The 26,891-nt window shown below is 40.7% G+C and overlaps 1 protein-coding gene across 4 annotated transcripts; it reads left to right on the forward strand.

The window, feature by feature from the left end:
* On the forward strand, positions 1 to 26,856 carry LOC119730305 (Fanconi anemia group G protein-like). Of its 4 annotated transcripts, none has more exons than XM_038203128.1 (14): positions 1 to 202; positions 8,469 to 8,547; positions 9,505 to 9,696; positions 10,762 to 10,842; positions 13,158 to 13,306; positions 14,882 to 14,954; positions 15,576 to 15,725; positions 16,475 to 16,608; positions 17,710 to 17,856; positions 18,173 to 18,345; positions 19,370 to 19,442; positions 19,658 to 20,372; positions 23,604 to 23,762; positions 24,728 to 26,856. In XM_038203128.1, the coding sequence occupies exons 1-14, from the start codon at positions 26 to 28 to the stop codon at positions 24,865 to 24,867; spliced, it is 2,442 nt and encodes an 813-aa protein (XP_038059056.1). In that variant the 5' UTR covers positions 1 to 25; the 3' UTR covers positions 24,868 to 26,856. The 4 variants fall into 4 exon arrangements, with proteins under 4 accessions (XP_038059056.1, XP_038059057.1, XP_038059059.1 ...); XM_038203129.1 differs by having other exon boundaries at positions 14,882 to 14,948; XM_038203130.1 differs by lacking the exon at positions 1 to 202 and adding an exon at positions 7,814 to 7,872.
* The last annotated feature ends 35 nt before the right edge of the window (positions 26,857 to 26,891 follow it).

The following is a 26,891-nucleotide window of genomic DNA, read 5'->3' on the forward strand; positions in this document are numbered from 1 at the left end:
ACACTTTTTCCAGCGTAACTTGAAAATGGAGCCGGAGTCGGAGAGCGCAGAAATTTTAAACGATGTTGTGACTAGTTTTCACGTCGGTAAATATGCCGACTGTCTATCAATATTGGCAGAAATATCTGCTGCCAGTAAATGCGGAAAGTCAATAGTTGGTCAGTGTCTTCTGGAAAACAACCTGGTCGTCTGCACATACAAGGTTAGGCCCAGGTTGGCATGGTTGGACGACGTCTTCATTGCATACGTTGCAATGCAATTGCATTACCCATAATCCATGTAATCTAGACCCGTATACAACGCCACGTTCACGGGTCAACCCATTAATCATGCCCATTGCGTAATACGACTGACACTACCCCTAGGGGCTAGACCCGTGAACGTGGCGTTGTATATGTTACGCCCCAACTATCGCATCAGTCATTTGTCAGTCCCAACTATAGTTGGGACTGACCAAATTATAGTGCGGCAGTTGGGTCGGCCCAACTATAGTTGGGACTGTGCGATAGTTGGGTTGGCCCAACTATAGTTAGGACTGGAGTTGCATAGTCATGATGGTGCATGCATGCTGGCACCATGTATTCGTCGTGCATGTGTGTTGCATATAGTCCGAGTAACTTGGACCAAACTCATCGCCTTTTTAACATTTGGACATGGTCTGGCGATAGTATTAAGTAATGTCCAGATAGTGCGAGCTGGACAACATCATCCTGTCACTGTCCCAAAAACCAACATTTTCCAACAAAAAACATCAGATTTCACCCTCAAAACGGCCTCAAAATTACTAGATATGCTACCTGAGGTACAAGTAGACATCGATGATTAAGATGGTTGTACTGAAGTTTACTTACAATCCGGAAGAAAAGTGAAATTTCCCGTTCAATTCTGAGAGCTCCCCTCGCGACTCGTGTTAATGTTTGAACGACGCGATTTCTTCTTCATGCCCAGCATACATGTACATTCGATGGTCCCCGTATCTCGAGTGCGATTCCGTTACCGAGTGCGCGCGATGCATCGATTATGATAATAATGTAAACACAGGTGCATTTCGCACTGTAAAAGGGAATCGGAAACCAGCTTGAACTGGTATCCGCCATAAAAGCTGCGCTAGTTCCCAACTCCCTATTATAGTTCGAAATGCACATGTGTTTACAGACGTGATCCAGTCTACTCATTATCATAATCGATGCATTGCGCGCGCTCGGTAACGGAATCGCAATCGGGATACGGGGACCATCGAATGTACGCTGGGCATGAAGAAGAAATCGCGTCGTTCAAACATTAACACGAGTCGGAAATTTAACGTGTTCAAGATGTTTCACTTTTCTTCCGGATCGTAAGTAAACTTCAGTAAAACCATCTTAATCATCGATGTCTACTAAGTTATACCTCAGGTGGCATATCTAGTAATTTGGAGGCCGTTGGAGGGTGAAATCTGATGTTTTTTGTTGGAAAATGTTGGTTTTTGGGACAGTTACAAGATGATGTTGTCCAGCTCGCACTATTATAGCTTGGACCTTACTATCACTAGACCACGTCCAAATGTTAAAAAAGGCGATAAGTTGGGTTCAAGTTACTCGGACTATGTTGCATACAGGGCCGGCCTGCCACGTGGCACTGCCTAATTGGATGAGTTGTCCAGCTGGGTTTTTTTAGTCCAGCAAAATTTTGCAAAATTCAAAGATTGGCGTGGCCGGCCAACTATAGATGGGCCCCACCCATAGCTAATGTCAAAGTGGTCCCAAGTAAAGTCGGACATGTAACAGAGCTGTAGGGAATGTTTTATAGTCGTACATCAATGTAAACTACAGTTGGGACACCGCAAAATAAAAAGATTGGAGTGGCCCAACTATAGATGGGCCCCCTTGATGACTCCCAACTATAGTTGGGCCCCCTTGATGACTCCCAACTATAGTTGGGCCAGCCCAACTATGGAACTACAGTTGGGACCGTCCCAACTATAGTTGGGACCGATACCATAGTTGGGGCGTAACATATACAAGCGAAAGCATTCTATCTTTTGATCCGCTACATATAACCATGTATAATTTGGCCCATAGGTGAATCACTTAACAGGCTTCCTGTTAATTTACGTAAACTAACCGACTCACATGGCAGGATGACCGTAATACCATGTAAAATTCTGCTGAATTCACTTCGAAAGTCTTTGTTCCATTGTGCAAGGTTTGTTTTAAGGATCTTTCAAAAAATGAAGGTTTTTCAAACCTAATGTGCCATATTTGTCTAATCTTTTTAATTTTTCCTTCATCTTCATAATTCTGCCGAAAAAAAAAAATAGGCCTATTCTGCTGATTTTCTGCACAACTCATTTTTGTATGCAAATATTCTGTCAAATGTAGCCGAAATTCGGCTAGAACGGTCACTCCATCTTAGTAACCGCGGATCACAATAGAGTGTTTTTACTACAGACTGAAGCGTGGCTATGTATGTAGCCACATTCACTGGTCTACACTACCCCTAGATCTATGGGTATTACTAGTCCGAGTAACTTGGACCCAACTTATCGCCTTTTTAACATTTGGACATGGCCTGGCGATAGTGGGGTCCAAGATAATGGTTATATGCCGAGCAACACAATTCTGTCATTGACCCAAAAACCCAACATTGCCCAACAAAAACATCAAATTTCACCCTCAAAACGGCCTCCAATGTTAAATGTCCGAATGTTAAAAAGGCGATAAGTTGGGTCCAAGTTACTCGGACTAGGGTATTACTTGTAATACCCATAGTTCTAGGGGTAGACTGACACAACGTTGTACACAACGGAGTCCAACCTGGACTAGGCATTTAAGATGTCATGGTTGTAATTTACCTGGTATAAACTGGTCACACGGCGCAATCACGAACATGGTATGGTAGAGTTTCGGCTATGCTGGTATTTTGTAGCTGGAGAGTTACCCAGCCCTAAATGTTATCATTGGGTTGTCATTAGGGCTGGAGGAAGTTGTTCACCAAAACCAGCAGCATTGGCGTTCAACAACCAACTGGAATCATACAGGGAATCACTACTTGGGAACGATTCTGTGGGGCTTCACTTTTTGTACTGCAATGCACATTTTTTGCTGGGGTTGTCGAATAACTGTGAAGGGGTTTTGAAGGAGCTGCAGAAGGATCTTGTGAATGAAAAAGGTCAGGGAATTGGGAGAGATGCAGATGCGATGTTTGGACGCTTCAATTCGTCGGGCGAATCAGCTGCAGCAAGATACATTAGAACTGCTTGTGACGTCTTAGGACCAAGGGGCGACCAGAAGAATGGTTGCAAGGCAAAGTGGGAGGCATTTTGTTCTCAGACGTTGGGAGAGAAGTCAGATGTATCCAGTTTCCGGATGAATCGCTTCAATAACTTCTTTCAAGGGGCAGCAGGGTTGTTCTTTCATAGGAACCACATCCACGAATTTCTCCATGATTTCTGCGACTCCTTAAACATGAAGCATGAAAGCGTAAAGCTTGACTGCGACAGTGAAGAAGTTCAAAGTCTGATCAGGGCCCTTGTTATTGTCTACTAGGTCATTTCTGGCCCATTTTGGAATCTTTTGCAGAGCAATGTACACTACTTGGATCAATACAAGTATGTCCAAGAGATGTTGAAGAGATTTGAAGAGTGGTCCCAGGACTGCAGCATCTTGTTGACTGATCCGGTCAGTGTTTTTCCTGAGTTTGCCGTTCCCTTCGACAAGGTGAGGAAATGTTTGGTTGATGACACGGTGTCGGGCCATGCATTGACAAAGACTGCACTAGAAACCATAATGATGGGATTCTTCAAAGTCACACGGAAACAGCTTGCTAATTTCTTGCCAGAAGGGGTGTATGGTTCTGCTCCAGAAGATGGTCTCCATGAAAAGATGAGGCATTGCAAACTGACAAACCTTGTTTCGGAGTACGAATTTGGTGATCTTGATTTCAGTCAGTTCAGGCGCAGACATGCTTCTCTGCATTATCATTCTAGTGTGCAGATGGTCAAACGGAATCAGACAATTTCAGGCTGGCTCTCTTCAAAGTCTGACGAGGAACAAGTGAGGTTGCTGGAGGTGGCGAGGAAAAAGAGTTCGCATCTTAAACAAAAACATAGAGAGGCTGAGAGGGAAGTTGTACGGAAGACTGAAGAGCGTTTGAGAGAAACTAACAGGAAGAAGAAAGAAAAGGAAGCACTCCGGCTAGAGCAAAAGAAGAAGCTTGTTGAGGTTGTAAAGCAACATGGTGGTCCCTGCGTCAAACCATGTGATGTTGATGAGGCAGTGAAACATGCAGTCAGTCATAAACAAAAACTTGAGATAATTAAGGATGAAGTCAGGTACTTGAAAAGTGTTCTTGGTGTTGTAGATAAGCGCCTTGTTTTCGGTAAGAAGAGCGTTCAAGAACTGATGTCAGACTTGAAAGAAGTTTTGAAGATGTCTGGCGAATCGACTTCCAGCTCTGAGCATGCCATAGATTCGCTAACTGATGATAATCTTGACTTGGGTAAAGCTGGAAAAAACGGAAACAATCAGGAGACCCAGCCAAACCTAGTAAAAAGCAAAGGTTGTCAGTGTCACATGACAGCGCAGATAATTCATTATCAGAATGTAACACTGAATTTTCATGTAGTTTTCATTCACAAGGAGAGTGGGTAGCAGTCGCATATGAAACTGAGTGGTTTATCGGGAGTGTATTGCAGGTCAAATCATCAGAGGAAGCCGTCATTCAGTTTATGAGCAGAGGCCATCAAAACACATATCGCTGGCCTAGAGTTGATGATGTTGACACAGTTGACAGTAAATTTGTTTTCGCTAATGCTTTTGATGTGTGTACAGCAAATGGCAGAACGTGGTCAGTTGCTGAGAGCGACTATCTGCAGGAGCTTTACACAAATTATTATTCCCTGTACATACTTTGTTGGTCCTCTTCTGGATTTGTAATTTAAGTACACAATATGTGGGAAAAAATGCAAAAGTACACCGTTAAACTTAACTTGTGGCAACTTTTAAATAATCAGCATAAAACATAACGTAAATCATGGTGTGAATTGAAAGTCCCAAAAAGTGAATCACTGTTTATTTTCTTAAGATACCGGTTACAAAGAAAATATAAAATTTAATTAACATTTTCATGATTAATTATGCAGTTAACATGTTTGTAATCTAAACATTGCTCCTTTAAGATCATTCATTTGAAGATTTTTTTCACAGAATATTTGTCAAATTCCAGTTTCTTTGAAACCTGCATATAGACTACATAACTTTGTCAATGTGCCATTTTTGTAAACTTCCCATTGATTGCCATTATCCAAGAGTGCACCTTTAAAGCGATTATCATTTATACATATTATATTGAATATTTTTATAAACCAAATGCCAATTATGTATGTGTTGGAAATAACTATTTGTTTATAAGTTAATTGCGTTAATACTATATCATGAATATATCACAAACTATACGAATGTGTAAAAACCCATTGAGTGCACCTTTAAAGTCAAATATCATATTAATCAAATGGCAGAACAAAGAAACAAAGGACTGTCAGATTTTACCTTCACAATTCTGTCATTGACCCAAAAACCCAACATTGCCCAACAAAAACATCAAATTTCACCCTCAAAACGGCCTCCAATGTTAAATGTCCGAATGTTAAAAAGGCGATAAGTTGGGTCCAAGTTACTCGGACTAGGGTATTACTTGTAATACCCATAGTTCTAGGGGTAGACTGACACAACGTTGTACACAACGGAGTCCAACCTGGACTAGGCATTTAAGATGTCATGGTTATAATTTACCTGGTATAAACTGGTCACACGGCGTAATCACGAACATGGTATGGTAGAGTTTTGGCTATGCTGGTATTTTGTAGCTGGAGAGTTACCCAGTCCTAAATTTTATCATTGGGTTGTCATTAGGGCTGGAGGAAGTTGTTCACCAAAACCAGCAGCATTGGCTGGTCCCCCCCAAAAAATGCGAAAATGTGCAATCATGTTTGTCCCAGTTACACACTAACTTCAACTGAAATTTACCCAATGCTGCTGGTTATAGCACTAATTTTTTTTTTTACGATGTCAAAAAACGAAACTTATAGTGGCAGTTCTCCGTAAGTCGCATGCAATGCGCTTGCAGTTTTGCGGTTTGCATGGAATGCATGTACTTTGTCATGTTTGTTTGCCGTCGTTATCTGATCGATGGCGGCGTGAGACATGGCCTGTTTGATCTGTGCTTGTGCTAACTCCTTATATTCCTACATGTACCTCCATGGTAGGCCTATATGATGCTGCAGTAGTCATAGTCCGAAAATGTGGGACTCTCAAAACTGTTTATGAGAGTCTCAAAACTTAAGGTATCCATATCGTGCAAAAGTTTGTGCTGCATAATAAAACCATGGAGTATGGCTCCATGATAAAACCAGTGTGAGTCAAATTTGCAAGCTTCTTACTCACTACAGTTTCCTCAATGTTCCCCGAAACTTCTGCCTCACAAAGTTGCTGTTGAGAGCATTGCATCACCAAAAATTCAGCTTTTAATTCAAGTTTTACAGAGAGTTATCGAAATCCAAACATGAACATCACGTTGATGTGTACTGCAATGCATTGTGCAAAAAGACTCAACTGTAAAATGTTCATCTTGTACATAAAACAGCGCCCTCTTGTTGTAGTCCAGCGGATATGTGACAAAACATCGATGAATTGTGCACTTTTGCATAAAAGCGTGAAACTTGGCACAGATGTTTATATTCATGCGAGAAAATGTTTTAGATGTGGAGCCATCGCAAATTTACCCTTTTTGGGGCGTGCCACCATTTAAAAAAAGGGGGCGGGACTTGTCGTGCCTGCAGTGAAAATGTTTTTTCCCACTTGTTACAAAAGCAGGAAACTTCACAAAGACATAATTATATAGATTATTAGTGTTTTCCAGATCCGGAGCCACCACAAAAGTATCTTTTTGGGGGCGTGGCAGGCATTAAAAGAAAAGGGGGGGGTTAATTATTATGCCCACTTTGGGAAACATTGTGCCCATATTTCATGAACGAATAAAACGTCCCACAGACGTTAATATTCATGAGAAAAAAAATCCGGATGTGGAGCCATCTCGAACACATCCTTTTAGGGGCGTGGCAACCATATAAGAAAAAAGGTGGGGCGGGGTTTTCATTATGCCCACCCTGGAAATATTGTTCCCACATTCATAGAGAAATGGAACTTTCCACAGACATTGACAATCATGAGAAAAACAATTCCAGATGTGGAGCCATCGCGAACACACCCTTAATCTATATAATTATGTCTTTGTGGAGTTTCCTGCTTTTGTAACAAGTGGGAAGAACCGTTTTCACTGCGGGCACGACAAGTCCCGCCCCCCTTTTTTAAATGGATGCCACGCCCCTAAAAGGGTAAATTTGCGATGGCTCCACATCTAAAACATTTTCTCGCATGAATATAAACATCTGTGCCAACTTTCACGCTTTTATGCACAAGTACAGTGCACCATTTTTTTCACATATCCGCGGGACTATTGATCTGAGTGAATGCAGAATGTTTTAATTTTTTTTAACAGAGGGCGCTATTTTCTTTTGGCCATCGATTAAAAAACAAGTAAGCTGCAACTTGCAAGGCACTTCGTGCATCTACCCAGAAAACTTTGTGAATCGCACAAAGGCTGCATCCGAATCAACTGTCTAGAGCTAGGTCTAGGTCCGCGCCCATTGAAAATACGCTGGGACGCGCTGACAATAGACGTAGCCGTAGCTCTGGAAGCCCGTTTCGGACACGGCCTCACATTTCTAGATCATGGAGAATGACGTTGATAGTTTTTGAACTGCCAAAAAGGTGACATGCTTGCAACTATAGCAATTTGATGTATGTGTTGTGTGGGCATTACATTAGCCGAATGGTGAGTAAAAAACGTCAGTAGTAATTTTGCATGTGTTCATGCACTCACAGTCCCGGTCTGCAGTAGTCATAGACTCATGTGCAAGAAGAAGACAATTCAGATTTTTTTCAAATTTGGTTTGAACTCGGTTATTGGGTTTGAAATTTACAAACTGGATGTTCAAATCCAACCATACAAAAAAATAGGCCTTCCATTGTGCTAAAAACAAAAAACTGGAACACACCCCAATTTGCCCCATGGTCTCTGTTTTTTACCACATTCACTCGCTAGTAGTGGTCTTGTTCATGAATAGCCTGCCCATTCAAATGATCAGAGAGTTCTCAGCCATTTTTGTTCAACATTACAGCTCTGGGGTGTTTTTGTAATGGCCCAGTGGTCATTGAATCCCACACACATGACAAACTTTATACCCAATCATCATGGAGGGTGTTGGCATGATCGAGGCACCTCACTCGTTACTTTTGTTGGCATGACTGAGCTCAGTGGGCACTTCTGGTGAAAAAAACAACTAGGATACTCCGATTTTGAAATCTCTGGTTTCTCCCACCACTAATTATTGCCTTTCAATCAATTTGTCTTATTTATTTGTTTTTCAGGAACAGTTGAATGCAGACGTCAGAATAGGTGTGTCTGAGAGGATTGACAGACTGAGCAAGATATCAGTGACAATGCAAGGTTAATAATCTAGGCTAAAAGTAACAAGCATTAGATTGATCAGATATGGATTCCTTGCATTTTCTAGTGTGATGTCTGCAGAATATGAAGGGGGGGGGGGAGGTGGGTGGGGGGGGGGGGTAGTGTATTACATAAACTTAAGGAAACGGATACTTGGCTTCAATATATTGTCATGCCATGTTTTAGGACATTTATCCCCTTTATGGCAGTTAAGAACAAAAACAAGCTAGAATGTACTTTGTTTTGAAACCCGCAAAACGGTCACTATACACGTATATAAAACAGTGGAGTTGTACGTACATTACAATGTACTACATGTGTACAGGGTGGTAAAAAAAAACCAAGGGAACCTCATACTTCCACTACCTTGAGACTCAAACCACCTGTACCAATTGATGGAAAATCCTCTTAGAAGAATGATACCAAAATTTCTGATTCGGTCAAGTAGTTTTTGCTGCAGAGCCTATTTTGTGAAGGATACTTCTTTCATGTGGGTATCATTAGATAACAATCCCTTTATTCATTAAAATGTAAGTCAAATTCCCGGGCGCGGTTTAGTAATTCATCGGGACAAAAATTACCCCCACCTTGCTTCACAAAATAGGCTCTAGAACATAAAAATTACTGGACCGAATCGGGCGATATATGGTTTCATTTTTCTTCTAAAAAGATTCTCCGTGCATTGGTATACAAATGTATGTGGGTTGAGTCTCAGGGAAGTGGAAATATGAGGTTCCTTTTTTTTTGATAACACTTTATATTCTGACATTCCTGCACCTAATACATGTGAAGCATTGACCATTGCAAAGCAGCATGCTGACATTTTACAAAAGTTTAAACAACAAAACGGTGATCTTGGCCACGCATTAAGAAGTTTCTTACACATACATGTATTTTTATTGGTCTGAGTGAAAATTTTATCACTGATATAGTATACTTTTTTTTCTATCTTTATAGGTTTACCTCCGTCTCTGAAAGCACTTCCCGTTGAGTTGGCCATTTCCTTCAATACATCTGCATTACTCCTTCAACAAGTGAACCACAAAGAACCAGTTTTGAGCAGTTTGAACCAGATTTGTCAGGCCACTGATCCTGTATCGACAGCTTGGAGTTGTATTCAGAAGATTACCATTGCAAACTTGCACAGAGGTTAGAAAGCTTAACCCGCCTAAGCAAACATGCACATTCTGCGCCAAGTTGTCCTTGCAGTCAAAATCAATCAAGTGACTGTTTCCAACCCTAGAATTCCCAGCCCACATGAAGCAGGACTGACTGCCTTGGACTGCTTTTAAAATAACTTGATACAGCTATGCTTTGACTCCAGGTGAGTGATAAAACAGCTGTGACCACAACTTGCCTGCGTTGTCTGTTGACCCAGTTTGACTAGACACAGTGCTTGCTTGACATGTGATCTGACTGCTGGTGACTAGCCTTTGTTAAAAGTATAGCAGGGGAAGTGGAAGTGAATTTTGACTGAGACTGCTTAAATAGCAAGAAGGTTAAAGGTATAGTCCATCATTTGTTATTTGTGCATGTTGTTTGTTTGAAGCAACAAACGTGTTGAACAACTAACCTGAGTAAGTTTCAGCTCAGCTTCAGCTGTGTATTCCAAGAAAAACAGCATTCTAGGATCTTGATTTCAAATCAAAAGTTGCTGAATCATGTTTTGAATTGGGCCTGAATTCAGCGTCCGAGACACATTCTCAATTAGCCGATTGCAGCTATGCAATGTCGGCACTGATCCGACGAATTATAGCAACCGCGCATACGTGTGCGTCGTGCCAATGCTCGCGCGCGCTTCGCTGCAAAACAAAACAAACTACTAATTTAAATTTCCTACGGTGCGTCTTAAGAAGCACCGTTGGAAAGGCCTTCTTTTGTTGATTTCTTCAAAATGACAGCTTTCCAGAAAGAATTATTTCACAGGTAGTTTAGTCCCCTTACTATATCTTTCAACCAAGTTTGTTTTTCAACAAGAATTACGCCAGTTACTTTTTGGATAGCTGCAAATGATGGACTCCAGCTTTAGAGGAAATAACATTTTGAGTACCACCACTTCTTTATGAGGGATATGAAGAGAGGAACTTTTTTGAACACCATGGGGATTTCTGACAGAATTGTCAAATAACCAACTTAATTGTAACATGGCCAAGGAAATGTTCATGTTTTTCCCTTTAATGCACAAATGTCTGTTTTGTGTTTTTTCCTTGGCAGTACTCTGCACAATGGGTACTCCTGAGTCTAGACCAGATATTGAGAGACTTCTTGGAAAGATTACTGGTATCGCTCATTTAGGTAAGTCGTTTGCCACCCTCCCCTCAACTATCCCCCCCCCCCTCCGCCCCATAAACCTCACATTCATATCCAGACTTGTATGACTCGGACTTGGATTCTAATCCGACTCGAGTCCCGTTTTCCACAACTCAGACTGGGACTCGAGTCACAATGACAAATGACTTGGACTTGACCCTGCGGGCTCAGGTTTCGACTCGGACTCGACCTGCGTGACTTGGGACCCGACCAAAATTACCATAATTCACTTATAAGTTTTTTGTTAACTATATAATTATGAATTATTTTCAAGAAGATCCTCTCCTGAACAAGCGATACAGTCTGTGCGGTGCAGAAGAAATACATCTAAGTACGTGTACTATGCATACACAGCGCGTGCGTCTGGCTTGTTTCAGATATATTGATTGGGAAATCAATGTATCGAAACGTGTACCCAGCGTCTACACTGATATTGCGACAATGCAGGTTGATAGTGTCCGGTACCAGATTATCCTTCCAGATACTGGTGCCTGGCCTTATTTGAATTCTTATATAGTGGTGTTCCCTAACATGGTGCATTCAACGTTTCCCCCAACTTTCCTAATGCAGTGTTGCCAAACCTCTTTGTTGACAAACTTCAAATTCATTCAGTTAAACACTGGTACTTTTACCTTGCTGTTGAACCTTTTTTATACAACTTTAGTAGCATGATATTTAGTCCAAAATTCCGAAACAGTGGCGTTTGAAAATTGGGCACAAAATCGGCTGAGTGTTTCCTAACATGGCACACTTGAACAAAACTCAGAAAACCCCACTTTAGTGTTTTTAAAAACATTTCTTTAAAGTTGGACATTTTTAAGAAAACCATTGTTATCTTTCTTCTCATACTGGACTAGAAATTTATCCGAAACTTATTTTTTTTAATATTTGGCGCATTTTTAAAGTGTTCACTGTGCACTTCTTAATAAAATCGGAAAATCATGCCAACATAAATTTCTTTGCCATCTTTGTAATATGGGTATACGTAAACTCAAGATTTATGAATGGGAATTTTAAGAGACCGTTGAAATTTCACTTAACATGAAATTTCAGGTAAAACTTTTTCCTGTAGCCAGGCGATAGAGGCAAAATCAAAGTGCGCCATGTTAGGGACGTCAACAATACATGTTTTTCTAGTTCAATAAATTAGAGAAAAGCTGTGAAAAATGGAATCATTTACGCTGTGAAGTTTTAGGAGTACCTCTAAAATTTAAATTTATTTCCAATATATATTAAAATGTGACTCGTGACTCGGACTCTGATTCGACCTTTGTGACTCTGACTCGAACTTGATCTGCATGACTCGGGAGAGGTGACTCAAACTCAGACTCGATGTTTGCTGACTCTAATACAAGTCTGCACATATCTATGTCAGGCTTCTGTTTATGTTTCGCCCTGTACTATGATTTCCTGACCTATAAATCATCATCTGGTATTTGTACTTGCACATATATATGACTTGGGATGGAATTAAACCCTAAACAAAAAGTAGGGAAAAGTACAGTCCGAGTACAAGTACAGGTACTTCTGAATACTAGTGCCAGTACGAGTTTTTTGTATTCCGATTACTAGTATGAGTACGGTTACTTCTATTTCCGAATACGGCCATACGGCAAATGGTTTATTGTGCGTCATTGGCCCAGGCCCAGTTAGACCGTTATACATACGCACTCATGGCTAGCTGTTACATGTACATGTAAATGTGTTTGTCTGGACGTGCACAGAGGAAACCAGGAAACTTTGATTTCTCCCCAAGCCAATCAACCATTTCATACTGAAAGTACATTGTATCTATAAAATAGGGCCGTCGTAAGTCAAGCTATGCCATTTTTTATGAGTACTGCTATTCGAGTATGAGTACTTTGATGATCGAGTACAATTTTGACATGTCGAGTAAGAGTACTTTGCTGTCCGTGTATGAGTATCGTCATTTCGAGTACGACTGTATCGTCATTTCGAGTACGAGTACTTTGACATTCGAGTACGAGTACTCTAAAAAAAGTACTTGAGTAGAACTGGAGTACGAGTACTGACTACTACCTGTACAACACTGGGCAGTGGAATGTTTTTGAAAGGTGGGGGTGGGGGTGGGCACAGAATATGCATACATGTATCTGTAGTAGGGATCCTAAAGTGGGCAGACAAAGGAAATATTTAAAAAAGTGGAAGGCAAAGCAACTACCCTCATTGCCTCATCTTCTTTTTCTAGCTTTCCTAGTAATCAATTAGATTAATTTTCTTGACATTGTGTTAATATCGACCAATTCCATATATGTATGACCTTTTTCCGACCTTATTAGTCCCCACAGATGTGATCTCGCTGGTAACCCTGCAGTGCTGTCTGCACAGTCTGGGTCACATGATCGTGAGGCAACACCAAGACGCTCTTAGAATCCTAGAAGAGGTCTTAAAGATGAACCCGAGGAAAAACCAAGATGACAACCAAACGGTGAGCTTACATAGTAATGCGTGGGACAGCGTGGTAGTCTACAATCCTGGCCAAATCTCGCTGAGCCCCCAAGCCCTCGGCCCCCGTTCAATGTTGTCTCTCATTGCGCGGTGTGTGCTCCATCAGCTGCAGAGAACAACATTGACCGGGGGAGCGGGGGAGTGGGTGACTGTGGCAGGCTCAGGAAGTGTCCCAATCATTTTGGCCGGGATTGTAGGTCTTGTGATGGACTTGTTATGCTCAAGAAGAACATCACAAGTCCAGTCATGCCAGTCGCAAGGAAATTACGCGTCAATTCACTTGTTTGATCACGAGTAACAGGATAACCAAAGCAAAAGAGTGATTGCCACAGTTCACTTGAATACCTTGAGACCTGACTTAATTGGTACTGGACATCAAAAGTTCATCACAAGTCCATCACAAGTCCATCACAAGTCCATCACAAGTCCATCACAATTCTATCACAAGTTGTGATGGACTTGTGATGTAGTTGTGATGGACTTGTGATAAAGTTTTGATGGCATTGTGACGGACTTGTGATGGACTTGTTTTTACCCCTCAGCCAAGAGGCTCGAGGGGTATTGTCATCGCATAGGGCGTCCGTCCATCCGTCCGTCTGGGCAGCTTAGTTTCCGGATGATAACTTGAGTTAGAAATGTTGTTTGGGGTTGTAAGTTTGGTAGGGGGTTGCCCTTAGGAGCTGCAAGTTGGGATTGGTTTTGGGGTCAAAAGATCAAAGGTCAAGGTCACCATGGTGAGTTAAAGGTAAATGGTTTCCGGATGCTAACTTGAGTTAGAAATGAGAAATCCCTTTGGAAGGGGTTTGCCTTTGGGAGTAGGCAAGTTGGGATTAGGTTTTGGGGTCAAAAGGTCAAAGGTCAAGGTCACCGTGGTGAGTTAAAGGTAAATGGTTTTCGGATGATGACTTGAGTTAGAAATCACATTTTGCTCTCTAACTTTGGTAGGGGGTTGCCCTTAGGAGTAGGCAAGTTGGGAGTGGTTTTGGGGTCAAAAGGTCAAAGGTCACGGTCACCGTGGTGCGTTAAAAGTAAATGGTTTTCGGATGATAATTAACTTGAGTTACAAAATGAGATTTTGCTGTCTAACTTTGGTAGGGGGTTGCTCTTGGGAGTAGGCCAGTTGGGATTGGTTTTGGGGTCAAAAGGTCAAAGGTCATCGTGGTGAGTTAAAGGTAAATGGTTTCCGGATGATGAATTGAGTTAGAAAGCACATTTTGCTGTCTTACTTCGGTAGGGGGTCGCCCTTGGGTACTTGCAAGTTGGGATTGGTTTGGGAGTCAAAAGGTCAAAGGTCAAGGTCACTGTGGTGAGTTAAAGGTGAATTCCGGATGATAACTTGACTCTGGCTGAGGGGTTTCAACAGCAACGCTGTTTTTTTTTGGACTTGTGATGGACTTGTGATTGACTTGCAATTTACTTGTGATGGACTTATGATCCAACACATCTACCTCAACTACAATACCTTGGGAAATACTAGAAGCAAGTTGTGAAAACTCTCAAGATAGTCAAATGAACTGAATTGATACCAAGAACCTTTATGACCCCTATTTCACAGAACTCCTCTTCAGCTTTCCTGATGGATATTTCAATTGGCAGCTTGACAGTGGATCTCAGTTGTAGAGGTAACAGTGAGTAGCGTGCACAGTTGTTCACAAGGTGGCAAGTTTGAGTACCAAACAAAAAATCAGTCACTGTTTTAGCTTCTTGCATGAAAATGCACTCCTTTTGATAAGGACAAGTCTTGGCCCAAGACTGAATTTTTTCCCCCTATTTTTGCAGCCAGTCCAGTGACAAATGTGGCTAAGTTGCTGCGGTGGTGGAGGTCTCTATATCAACAAGATGAGTTTCTAGTCTTGGCAGTTTTGGCAGCGCTACCCAGGATATTCTGAGTGTACATTTTTGTACCTCACGCGCATGCATAAGCTTGAATACAATGCGCGTGAGGTACATTATGTTCGGGATTTGCTGGGTAGTGCTGCCAATATTGCCCAGACTGGATTGTATTCATCTTGTTGATAGTGACAACGCTTGTAATGGACAAGCTGCACACTCAAAACCAAATCCAGTCTAGGAGCGAGGCTAGATTGGGGCGTGTTGTTGGTGCCGTCTTTCAACAGTTCCCCAAAATTGGTAAGAAAAAGTATCAGCGTACATCACATTCAGTGATCACGCTCACAACCCATTGGAGCAAGTTTTATTTTCAAAACTAATAATTTTTTTTTTTTTTTTTTGGCTGTTCTTTGTCAAAGATTCCTTACTCCATGCCAGAGATCTTGCCGGGTTCTTATTGGTTGCTTGTCTCTTTCAAACTGGCCAATGGGATGACTGCTTACATCATATCAACACCAAACTGTCAGATCTACCGGATTCCCTCAAACTCACTAACAAATTCATCGAAGGTAAACATATTTTCTTTTCCATTTCATGATCGTATTGTGAAAACATGGAGATCCTTTTCTATCTGAGAAACTGTACTGAAAGTGTAATAGTTTTAACGCAGTCTTTGAAATAAAAGCAACTTCTTATTACCATAATAAAAAACTTATAAATGCACTTACAGAAAACTCTGATGCTGTGCACATTTTGAACAGATATTAAGCAAATGTTATATAGCATTAACCCTAACCACCCTGAAAACTTCAAAATTCTCTTTGCCAAAGTGGAGGAATTTGGAGGATTGAGGTTACATGGCAAAAGTGTGTTACTGATTTCGTAGGATGCACTGTGTCAAGGTCTTGTGCCAGACCTTGTGTTGGTTTTGCTCAGCCATGCATAAATATAGGCCTGGATTATGCTTAAAATCCTCCGTACTACTCCGGGATGTCACTGACCAAGCCTCAACATATTGACAGTCACTGCCGCAGATTTTTGCACGATTCAGGCAGTGGTCACCCCTCCACAGACCGTACATGTACATGTATTCAAGATATAATGGAGGAATTTGTAGGATTGAGGATATGCTATTTTTCCATGAGGCCAATTGGAGGATTCTGCAGGATTAAGGCTTCATCCTAGCAAAAGTGCCTAAGGAATTAGGGTTATATAGAACAATTTGAAACAGCTGTTAACAATGGGAAGATTTGTAATCCGACTTTTGGTTTGAATTCAATCAAAGACATAATTTCTCTGTTCTGTTTTTTTTTACCAGGATACTGCTTATATCAAACAGGCCATTCCGAATCAGCGATAAAAACCTTGACATCATTGGCTGAAAGCCCTGATACTGATGTCGCATTGAGAGTTAAAACAATCAACCTGATTGGCTGTTGCTTAGCAACCCTGGTAAGTTGTTTTAGCAGTTCACTATTTTTTCAGATGCAGATTCGGAAAACTAACAAATAGCCCATTTTTTCATATGCAGCAGAAAGAAAAATATTTTACTAAGATTTAAATTTGAGTTTCTCTACTGATTCTTTCAGGATCAATATTTCCATCCACAAAATGCCAAATTATCAATAAACACTTCTTCCTGTCAATCTAGCAGTGTGCACCAACCAATAAGATCACGACTTTTGGTCAGGTGACCACGGTAGTTTGGTCAGATTTCGTCACCAGCAGTATGAGAATGTATACAAACCAAAAAGTAGGCAGGGCTTATGGCAGTGGATTCCTGCCAGTCAGTCAGTATACATTGACCAATCAGGTCTCAACTTTTGGTCAGGTGACCATGCTACATGTAGCTTGGCCAAATGTGGTCACAAGCACTGTGAGAAATGTCCACAAACCAAAAGTGGGTTGAAATTATGGCCCATGACAATGGATTACTGCCTGTTAATCAGTATCCATCAGTATACATTAATTGACCAATCAGGTCACTACTTTTGGTTCATGTGACCATGGAAGCTTAGCCAAATGTGACAAGCACTGTGAAAAATGTACACAAATCAAACCTGGGCGGGCTTATGACCCATGGCAATGGATTCCTACCTGTCAATCATACAGTATACATTGACCAATCAGGTCATGACTTGGGCCCAATTTCACGGCGCTGCTAAGCACACAATTTTCTGCTAACTGTGCCTGAGCCGTCTATTTCATGGAGACCGTAAGCATAAGCGCAGCAAAAAGGCACGCTACTTTTAGAGGAAAAAATTTCTTAACTTAATAGTGACGTAACAATAGAAATCTCCATGCATGCGTGACAACACGTCCACGCCGTGAAATAGTGCTCAAGTTTAGCACTTTTTTCTGCTACATGTATGCTAAGCACAACTTTCTTGCTAACTGCTAAGCAGCGCTGTGAAATTGGGCCTGGGTCAGGTGACAAAAGGTAGGAGGGGCTAATGGCCAAATCTGCAACAATTCACAAGAAGCTTCAAGTCTTTCATGTTCTACTTCAGATTTTGCAAGTACTTTGTTTTCATACAAAATGTCTGTTTTCAGAATAAACCTTACACAGCCATACAGAAATTCCAAGAAGCCTTGAAGATGGACTTCAGCTTCCTTTGCCCTCTGTACAATATATCTGTAGTCTTCCGACATCTAGGACTTCAAGATGCTGAGATTGAAGCACTCCATCTTCTCATCAAAGTAAGTCAAAATGATGCCTTTATTCTTTTACTACAGATGTAGTTTCTGTGTAGAATACAAATTGTAACTCGCAGTTGGAGTCAAAACTAATGGCTACATAACATATTAGATTCCACCATGTGTACAAAAACATGAAGTTATAATTTGCTTGCAACATTTAGGAATGTAGAATTGTCACTCTCTGACTCATTATTGATAAGAAATGAAGTCTGCCTACATTTTTAAATGATCTGATATCAGATTTAGTAAGGAGAAGTTAATTTTCCTTTGAGTAATAACCTTTTCTCCTTTAACTCTCTTTTTAAATTTCAATTAGGCTGTCAAAGACAAGAATCCAAGCATGAAACCTCCAGAGGCTGATATTATTCTTGGATCACTCCCTTCAAATGCCCTTAATAACCCAGATGGCGGCTACATCCTAGACGAGCAAAGTCTGAACGTTTTGTTTGTCATGTACACACTGGCGCAAAGATGCTTAGAACTGGGCAGGTGAGCATTGGGACTACATGTTAATATCCCTTGACATTTGTTTTTGTCTAGATACATGAGATATTTAAAGCCGGCCTCCAGTCAACCTACATGTACGATTTGCGAAATAACACAGAATAATCATAAGCATGCTTACGTCACCCACGACGCGAATACGATACACAATCAAATGAGATGATCCGGATGCGCGTATGATGTAACTTCACACAGGTTGACTGCAATCAGGCATGCAACTTTTTCTCGGATCCGCTGATTTCCTCATTTTTTTACTTATGAATGCCATTACAAATTGAAAAATACTGTACAAAGTCCTGCTTTTACTAAATTCCCAGTTGCTTGCCTGTGCAGTTGATTTCTGCCTGTCAGGGATAAGTTCTGTGGCAGCGCAAAAATTGAAATTGTTCAGCTCTTGTTATTGCTGACTGACGCTGATCATCTTAATAGGAAGGTTGCACAAGTGAACGGATACGCTTACACTTACGTTTAGCTATCTGTATCCGTTTTTTACTTACGTGTAGCGAGCGAGATATGCGTGTCGTCTGCCCGTTTAGCGGATAGTGAGTGGCGTATGACGTCATTCGTGCAGACGACCCGCATATCTCGCTCGCTACACGTAAGTAAAAAACGGATACGGATAGCTAAACGTATTTGTAAGCGTATCCGTTCGCTTGCGAAACCTCCCTAGTATTGTCACAGACACACTTGGGTCTAACAATTCAGTGACTGAAATGTTCCCAACGGTCGTAGCTCAGGCAAAGCTTTATCTGTGTATTCACAAGATCAACCTGGGGGCGGCTTAAGAAACCGTTCATATAAATAGATCATGTAAGTGTCCAGGCCGAGAAAAAGATGATTTTTCCAATTCTATTTATATGTGAGATGAATGTAAGTAACCAAAATAGGCTTTTAAATGCATTTGCAGCCATTGTCACTAAAATGGCTCCACAGTGAGGTTTTGGAATTTTGGTTGGAATTGGACTTTTGTTGTCAGTATTCTGTGACTGGATGCATTTTTCCCCTCAAGATTCAATGATGCTGCAAAGAAGTACCATGAACTACTCCGAGTTATTGAGGATGACCTGTCACCTTCAACTAAGGTATGTCGTATTTGTGTAATACAATGTACATGTAGCAGACACAATTTAAGGAATGTTGAAAACGTAAAAAAAATAGTGCAGGCAAAAGTCCACAGAAGTCTGAAGGTACATGTACGTAGTTTTCTAATGTAGAGATTTGTATAGAACGTATAGATTTGTATTCATTTTTAAAATCCTGATTCCTATGGACTTCTTTTTTTCAATTTTTACCTTAGCATCCCATGGACTGCAAGGAGGATTCATCATGTGTTCCTCCCTTACACACAATCTTTCTGGAGGCTGCGCTGTCATTCTACAAAACTAACGACATTGAACAGTCACTCACCATCACTGATAGAGTCATAACTAAAATAGTTCCTACAATAGGAAACACAACCAGAACATCCGATTTAGCGTCACATAGTCGGGATGCTGACGCAGACACTAGAAGGCAAACTGAACGTCATCAAACAGACAATGATGCGTTGCCAGGACCCAGTTTCCAAGGTAGTGGTTCTGGAGGGGATGAGCTAGACCTATCCGTGGCATTGTCTTCATGCAGTAGAGACGAGCCCGGCAATACAAGAAGTAATCAAATGGCTTCTACTCCTGAACTTCCTTCAGATATTCCCTTTAGGTCACCTGATGTGAGTATAAAAGCTGCCAAGGGACATCTCATAGAGGAGACAGAGATTTCTCAAGAATCTGGTGTGAGACTTTTCATCGCAAATGCCCTCTTGTTGAAATCCAGCTGCTTGATCCAGATGAAGAACTGGCCCCAGGCCTTCAGCATTACCAAGGAGTTACTTGAGTATCTATCAGGGGTATCAAGAACCGAGGATCAGTGTGATGAGATTGGATCGCGTTACAGGGAGGCGGAGTGTAAGATGGAGGGGGGAGGTGATGATGAGACACCAAGGAGCAAAAAGAGGAAAACTGAACCAACACATGGTATGTATAATTATGTTGAGTCCTAGCACAGCAAATGAGTTGTTACTCTTTTTTTAATGGAGATTTTAATTTCTCTTTGTTTTGTTTTCGCATGCTTCCCCCACTGTGTCGTAATTTCATCAGAAGTCCATCACAGATCCTCGAGTCCTAAGTCATGAACAGTGACATATGCATTCCTTAGTTTGTTGTCGTTCATCCTCTGATACGTTTCACTGGACTTGTGAATTGACTTATTAACTACCAGACTTTTGATGGTTTCTTATACAGCACTTTTATTCTCTCTTCACATGTGATGCCACACTTGTGATGCCACACTTACAAATTCGCTTCGCGATACAACTACTTCGCAATTCGATGTCACGGTGACTATAATCATGTGGCGACGACTGGTTCCCGCCGCGCTGCGCAGGGGCCAATTTAGAAGACATGATGAAAATGCGGTAACCAGTCCATAGCTATGCGACCGATAGCGCGCTAGTGCAGGCCAGTGTTGTAGGTCTCGAGACTGGTCTCGGTCTCAAGACCGGTCTCGAGACCACTTTTTGCTGGTCTCGGTCTCGGTCTCGGGAGCTGTGGTCTCGGTCTTGGTCTCGGTCTCGGTCCCCTTTGGTCTCGATATTTTGGCTGGTCTCGGGTCGAGACCGGGAATATGTAGCTTTCACAGCTCGATCGATTACTTTGTGTTCACTTCGTTCAGTACCGTTGTTATTTAAAAAATTTGCTAGCCCGTAGATCAAGCTTGTTATCAACCTCGTCCCCAGTGCTTACTTAATTTCCAACCGCGTTTCCAATAGTAAACCCTGGATAGGAAACTTTCTTGCTGTATCCTGATTGGATACCGCAATTGGCTAGTAATGGATTTTTATCGTGTACTTGGTGCTATATATTCACAACGTGCAGTACGTGTTTTCGCGATCATTCGTCCATGCCTTCTCGAAAATACTAATTTCCTTTCCAATTTGCTCATATTAATATGAAATATGATACTGCATGTTGTCTCGATAAGATCGTAACAGTTTGATTTCAAAAATCGTGTTTTCGTAACTCACGCCGTGCTCGCGCTGCTACGAATTGACTCTGTTTTTACCCCAGACACCGCATACAAAAACAAACGCTAATGTGTAACGCATATCCAGGCACCAGACTGTTCCTCATTTGCATACGTGTGCAAAAATCTTGCACATGCAAATGATCCAATACCAGGGTGAGAGAGCATGTAGTGATGGGCGCGTACTGTTCGACACCCTGGGGACGAGGTTGGCTTGTTATATATCGCTGTCGGTTTGGACTCGACTGCACGTTGGAAAGTCCCCAAAGTACATGTAAAACTGCAGCAGTACCAGTTACTGAACGATTTGGAACAAGTTTGGCATTTGTCTGTTGAGTCGGCCACATAAAGCAAAGTATAAACTTGTAACAATTTATGCAATAAGGGTCAACCATTTTCGGGAATTGTGTAGTTTAGCCCATCCCTGTGGGCGTAATCACTTGCATTTTGTATTCTGATAATAAATGAGGTGCTTCAAATTACGGTAGTTATATTTTCGACCCCACACAATGTTCTCTTCAATTGGGGACAGTATTTTGAAGAAAAAGTAAATTTTTCTACCTGATTTTCCAGCCTTGAACTCACACACTCTTACCAGTTACCACTCACTGTTGCCATGAGAGTGTATGATGAGACCCCATTTTCTGGCTGCTCATTTTAAAGTACCCCATTATTCCTCAAAAATTAAAAATCACGTTCAGAAAAAAAATAAAAATCCATATCTGGCACATTCTGGCTACCGCCTCGCAACTTGTGGGTCTACATGTACAAGTCCACATTCTATGACAACAATTTAAAAATTAATTCAACATTTTCTAGCTCCCATTTTTTAAAATCAAGTACACAATTCTTGTTAGAAGTTAAGTCCTATATTATTTTAGGAAAAAAGAGGCACAATGTAAAATTAAAATTGCATCTTTAAATATCCGTTAGAAGTCATAGCTGAAACCAAGGGGGTGACTGTGGAGTTTAGGATCCGAGTTCCTATAACAGATGAAACATCTACCTTTAACTTTTTACTTTTGTCACGATTGGGTGTAGACAACATGTCAAAGCCCATATTTCTTAAGTGTAACTACTGTTTGCTCAAGTAAGGTGTCATGTATCAATTTGTAAACATTGCCACTGGTCAAAATTTGGTCTGTATTCTTTGTGAATAGAAAGGTTACATTTTTCAACTATAATAACGTGTCTTGTTTTTTTAATTTCGACTATTGTTATTTATTATCAGCGGTCTCGGTCTCGGTCTCGGACCATATTGGTCTCGGTCTCGGTCCGCCTTGAAGGGGCTGGCCTCGGTCTCGGTCTTGGTCTCGAATCTTCAGGTCTCAGTCTTGGTCTCGGTCTCGGACTATCCGGTCTCGACTAAAACACTGGTGCAGGCCACTGTCAACTGGTCGGATTCGACATCGTAAAAATGCCAAGAAAACACCGATGGAGAAAGAACATTTTTGCAAGTTAATTTACAGAATTGATCTAGCTTGTCTGTGTATGTGTTTTCTGTGTTCAAGAGTTCATTTTGAGATCGCACTACTCGTATTTGGAGTGATAGGCCTACATGGCGCGGGTTTCCCGAAATTTTTGACCGTAAAAACAGGTCTGTCGGCCCATCATGGTGGGCCACTCGTCACACACGCACGCATCGCACCTCGGAGTTTTGGCCAGCTCCCCGCGTCTTGACTAGCGTTGTGCATATGGTGCGAACGACCTGAATTTTCCATTATTTTTGATATTATCGAACGTAAATATATTGACAATAATTAAAGGTAGGTTTTATTCACTTTTTTGTTGCCTTTTCGTGTATAGCTTTCGTAGTGCAATGGAAATAGTTCAGGCTAAAACGTTGCATATAATTGAATACCCCATTCAATCTGCATAAAAAAAATTGGCAAAAAAAAAAAATATTCCGACCGACCAACCCTATTTTTGAAAGGCATGTAATCGGAAGCAGAACTATTTTTTTTTGGCCTTATCACCTCTCCTCGTTTTTGTTTTTTATTTGCTGCATTCAATTTTTTTTCATATAGAGTGATCGCTATTCGACAATGACACTCAATCAAATGTACAATGATGTAGAAAGAAAACATACATGTATCTGGAGTGTTATAACCTCATTACACCATTGATGGTACATGTATATACTTCAGGAAGTAAGCAAGTCATCAATTTCTCTTTATCTACAGGGACGCAAGGAGGGGAAACAAGAAGGCAACAGCCAATCAGAGACAGCCTACTTGAAGTCAAGGCCAAAGCTTACAACAACAAAGCAATGATTCTGATTGGTCAAAAGAAGACCTCTGAGGCTCTGCACATGCTTGTATTGGGCACACAGTGTAGTCCAGGTAAATATACTCAACAGGAGACTGCTTAAAGTTTCCTCTTCTATATTATTAATCGCTTGGATTGATTGCCTAAAGGCAAGTTCATACATGTACTTCACATGAAGCAAATTTCTTAGGGTAACAGCAAACTTAACAATGAAACATCAGTTATCATGAAATTCACTTCAATTTAGCTTTCTTGTGGATTATGAACCATCCTTTAAGATAATTTGAGTCTGTCTTTGTTTCCATCTGAGTGTGATTCTCTTCTGTTTGACAGTGTGCTTGTGCAATTGTTTTAATATTGAACACTTTCGATCTGGTTGTGCCTGAGGAACCTTTACATGCCTTTGGCTTGACCACGCTGTAGCTGCATGCCTCGCAATTCAATTCTGCAGGGAATTTATTCTGTATCAGTGAAGACAAATGTACATGAAGTGATGTCACTTCAGTCTTCGGGAAATAACAAATGTTCAAAATATATACATTACTAAATAACTAAAATTAATCAGTGAGATTAAAGCAAGAGGAATTTGAATCACTTTCAGTTCATGAAATAATAAGGATTCATTCAAATAATTAAACAATAGTTACGTTTTCCTGCCGAAACCGTCACGGGGTCGGCCATATTGGATTTCAAAGTTTCAAGTATAAAACTTAGTTAAAAATACGATTAAATAAGGAAAAAAGGAAATACAAACAGAAATTGGTTGTCAAGGAATTGTAAAAGGTCATTGATTTGAAGATTAGGAACGAAAATACAAATGTAAATAGATGGTAATAATTACCCGTATCAGTGAAGCCAAATGTACATGAAGTGATGTTACTTCAGTCTTTGGGAAATAACAAATGAGCTAGTGCCCGATGTCAGACATTGGGGGCGCTAGGTTCATTTGAATTTACATGTTAATTAGGTTGATCCAAAAAAATAGCGGGTGTCTTTTTATAACCGTCACAATGATCTGTATTATTATAATTTGACATAGATGACAGTGATGTCCTGTACAACTACATCTTATTACTAAGCAAGATGGGACGTCCAGGAGAAGCAAGAAAGATGACGAAAAAACTGCTGGTATTAGAGACTAGTCTGAAGATGTCACCGTTGTTACAATACCTTTCATGAAATCAAAAAAGATCTTAAAAAAAGGGCTTGTGTTGGAGGTTAGTGACACAGTTTTGTTGGCAAGAATTATGCTTTTCTTTAAAGAAATGAATTATGCTAGGTACTCCTAGATTTGTTTTAAACACTTTCTTTAGGTACTCCTCTGTGCATATAATAATAATGATAATAATAATAAACCACTCTTGTAAAGCGCATTCCGTCAATAAGACCCTAGCCTTGGTCAAGTCTCTCGCCGTATGGGTACGCAGTAATCAATCAGCGGCATATCCTCAGCCTCGCGCGCTATGCAGTGTATGTAAAAATACAGTGGGAACAGCGACCTCATGCGGCCATTAGTTTATGCAAATCAGTTTGACCCATTCGAGAACCTTGGATCAGTTGTTGGTGAAAGCTTATGTTTTTCTTTATTTTGCGCTGGATTTCTAGCGCACAACCTTGTATACGAATACCATAGACATATAATAAAGCCCAGATATGACATATCTGCTTTTAAGTTCTGTGAGCAAAACGGGCTGCGTCACGCGCGCGGCAAGGTGCGATGTGCAAATTATCATGTGGCTTCGATTTACGCGGATACTTTATACGTACGCATACCACAGTTGTTTTTTTCCCACACGCGTACAGAACCCAAAATTTTAATAACGCGTGCAGTGTGACCGGTCCCATCCATGGGCGTTCGCGTAATTTACATATTCTATACGCTTAGCATTATGCTCACAGCCGCAATAGCAAATGTCGTGTCTAGGTTTTATTATATGTCTATTGCGAATACAGATAAGTGTAGGAGGGGCTAATACATGTATATGTGGAGTGTCTAATCACACCTTGGTAAATCCTGACGGACGTGACAGAAACCACATTTTTTTGTGTACGTTGGTGCCATGTGCAGAGACACACAACGTGTATGCATTATGTACAGTGCAGTGCCACGTCCCACCGCTATGCAAGCTTCCACCCAGCATTCGACCAATAAGAAAACGACATTTAAGGTCAGCTTAGGCTAGTACTACTAGTAGTAGCATAATGAGAACAACCCCCAAAACCTCACATGGACGACTGAACCAAGGCTCTCGATCGGTTCCAACTGATTTGCATAAAATAATGGCCGCATAAGGTCGCTGCTCGCACTGTATATTTTACATGCACTGCATAGCGTGCGAGGATATGCCGCCAATAAACGACGAGAGACTTGACCAAGGCTAATAAGACCCCAAATGCGCTGAACAGGCATAATAAAATACAGATGTTCAATTATAGTAAATCTTTTAACTACAATTAAACAAATTATATACAAAAAACCACAGCATATAAAAATTAAAAAAAAAAACCACAAATTGATGATTGGCAGGAGAAATGTTCAAAGTCAAAAGATAAGCAGATAGGTAAGGTTTTTAGTAGAGTCTTGAACAGATCCAGTGATGTTGCATTTCCGATAGTGTTGGAAGCCGGTTCCAGAGTTCGGGAGCGGTGAATGATTGCTGGCCGTATGTAACTGATCATCAAACTTTTAGAGACCATTTGCCAAATATTTGACCTCAGAGCAGTCTTTCATGCCAAGAAGAATTAAATATATGAATGGCTTTAGTTTTTAAGTTCATCCACTCAATGGAATAATAACTGGGATAAAACTAGATTAATATTGTCCTCTGGTCCATATTTATACATTCACAAAATATGTAAAATAACATATTGACAAGTGGTTGATTGCAAACAGAAAGCAACCAGGCGAGCATTTTCTGAAATTAATTCAAATTTGACCATTATCTGTCCATGCTGCAAATTTTTTTACAATTTATTTCTCATGAAGAAATTTCTGATAATTTCTCAAAATCCACAAATATTATTAATTCAACATCTTGTTAGCTCTCATTGCAAATATTCACAGCTGATCTGTACTAAAACTATACCAAACTAATTCAAAGGTCATGTCCCCAAAAATTCAATATTTTAAGTGACTCTGCAAATAAACCCAATATTGGATATATTTAATACTTTCCATTGGTCTTGTAATTTTGAACAAGTTG

Source organism: Patiria miniata, unplaced genomic scaffold, assembly GCF_015706575.1.
Source record: "Patiria miniata isolate m_02_andy unplaced genomic scaffold, ASM1570657v1 HiC_scaffold_22, whole genome shotgun sequence".
In the NCBI taxonomy this organism is placed as follows: domain Eukaryota; kingdom Metazoa; phylum Echinodermata; class Asteroidea; order Valvatida; family Asterinidae; genus Patiria; species Patiria miniata.

Bases quoted from the DNA above. Each gene is read 5' to 3' on its own strand.
- LOC119730305 (XM_038203128.1), top strand. From the start codon at position 26: ATGGAGCCGGAGTCGGAGAGCGCAGAAATTTTAAACGATGTTGTGACT. The intron at 8,548-9,504 runs GTTAATAATCTA...CTATCTTTATAG, and splicing joins GATATCAGTGACAATGCAAG to GTTTACCTCCGTCTCTGAAA. The intron at 15,726-16,474 runs GTAAACATATTT...TTTTTTTACCAG, and splicing joins CACTAACAAATTCATCGAAG to GATACTGCTTATATCAAACA.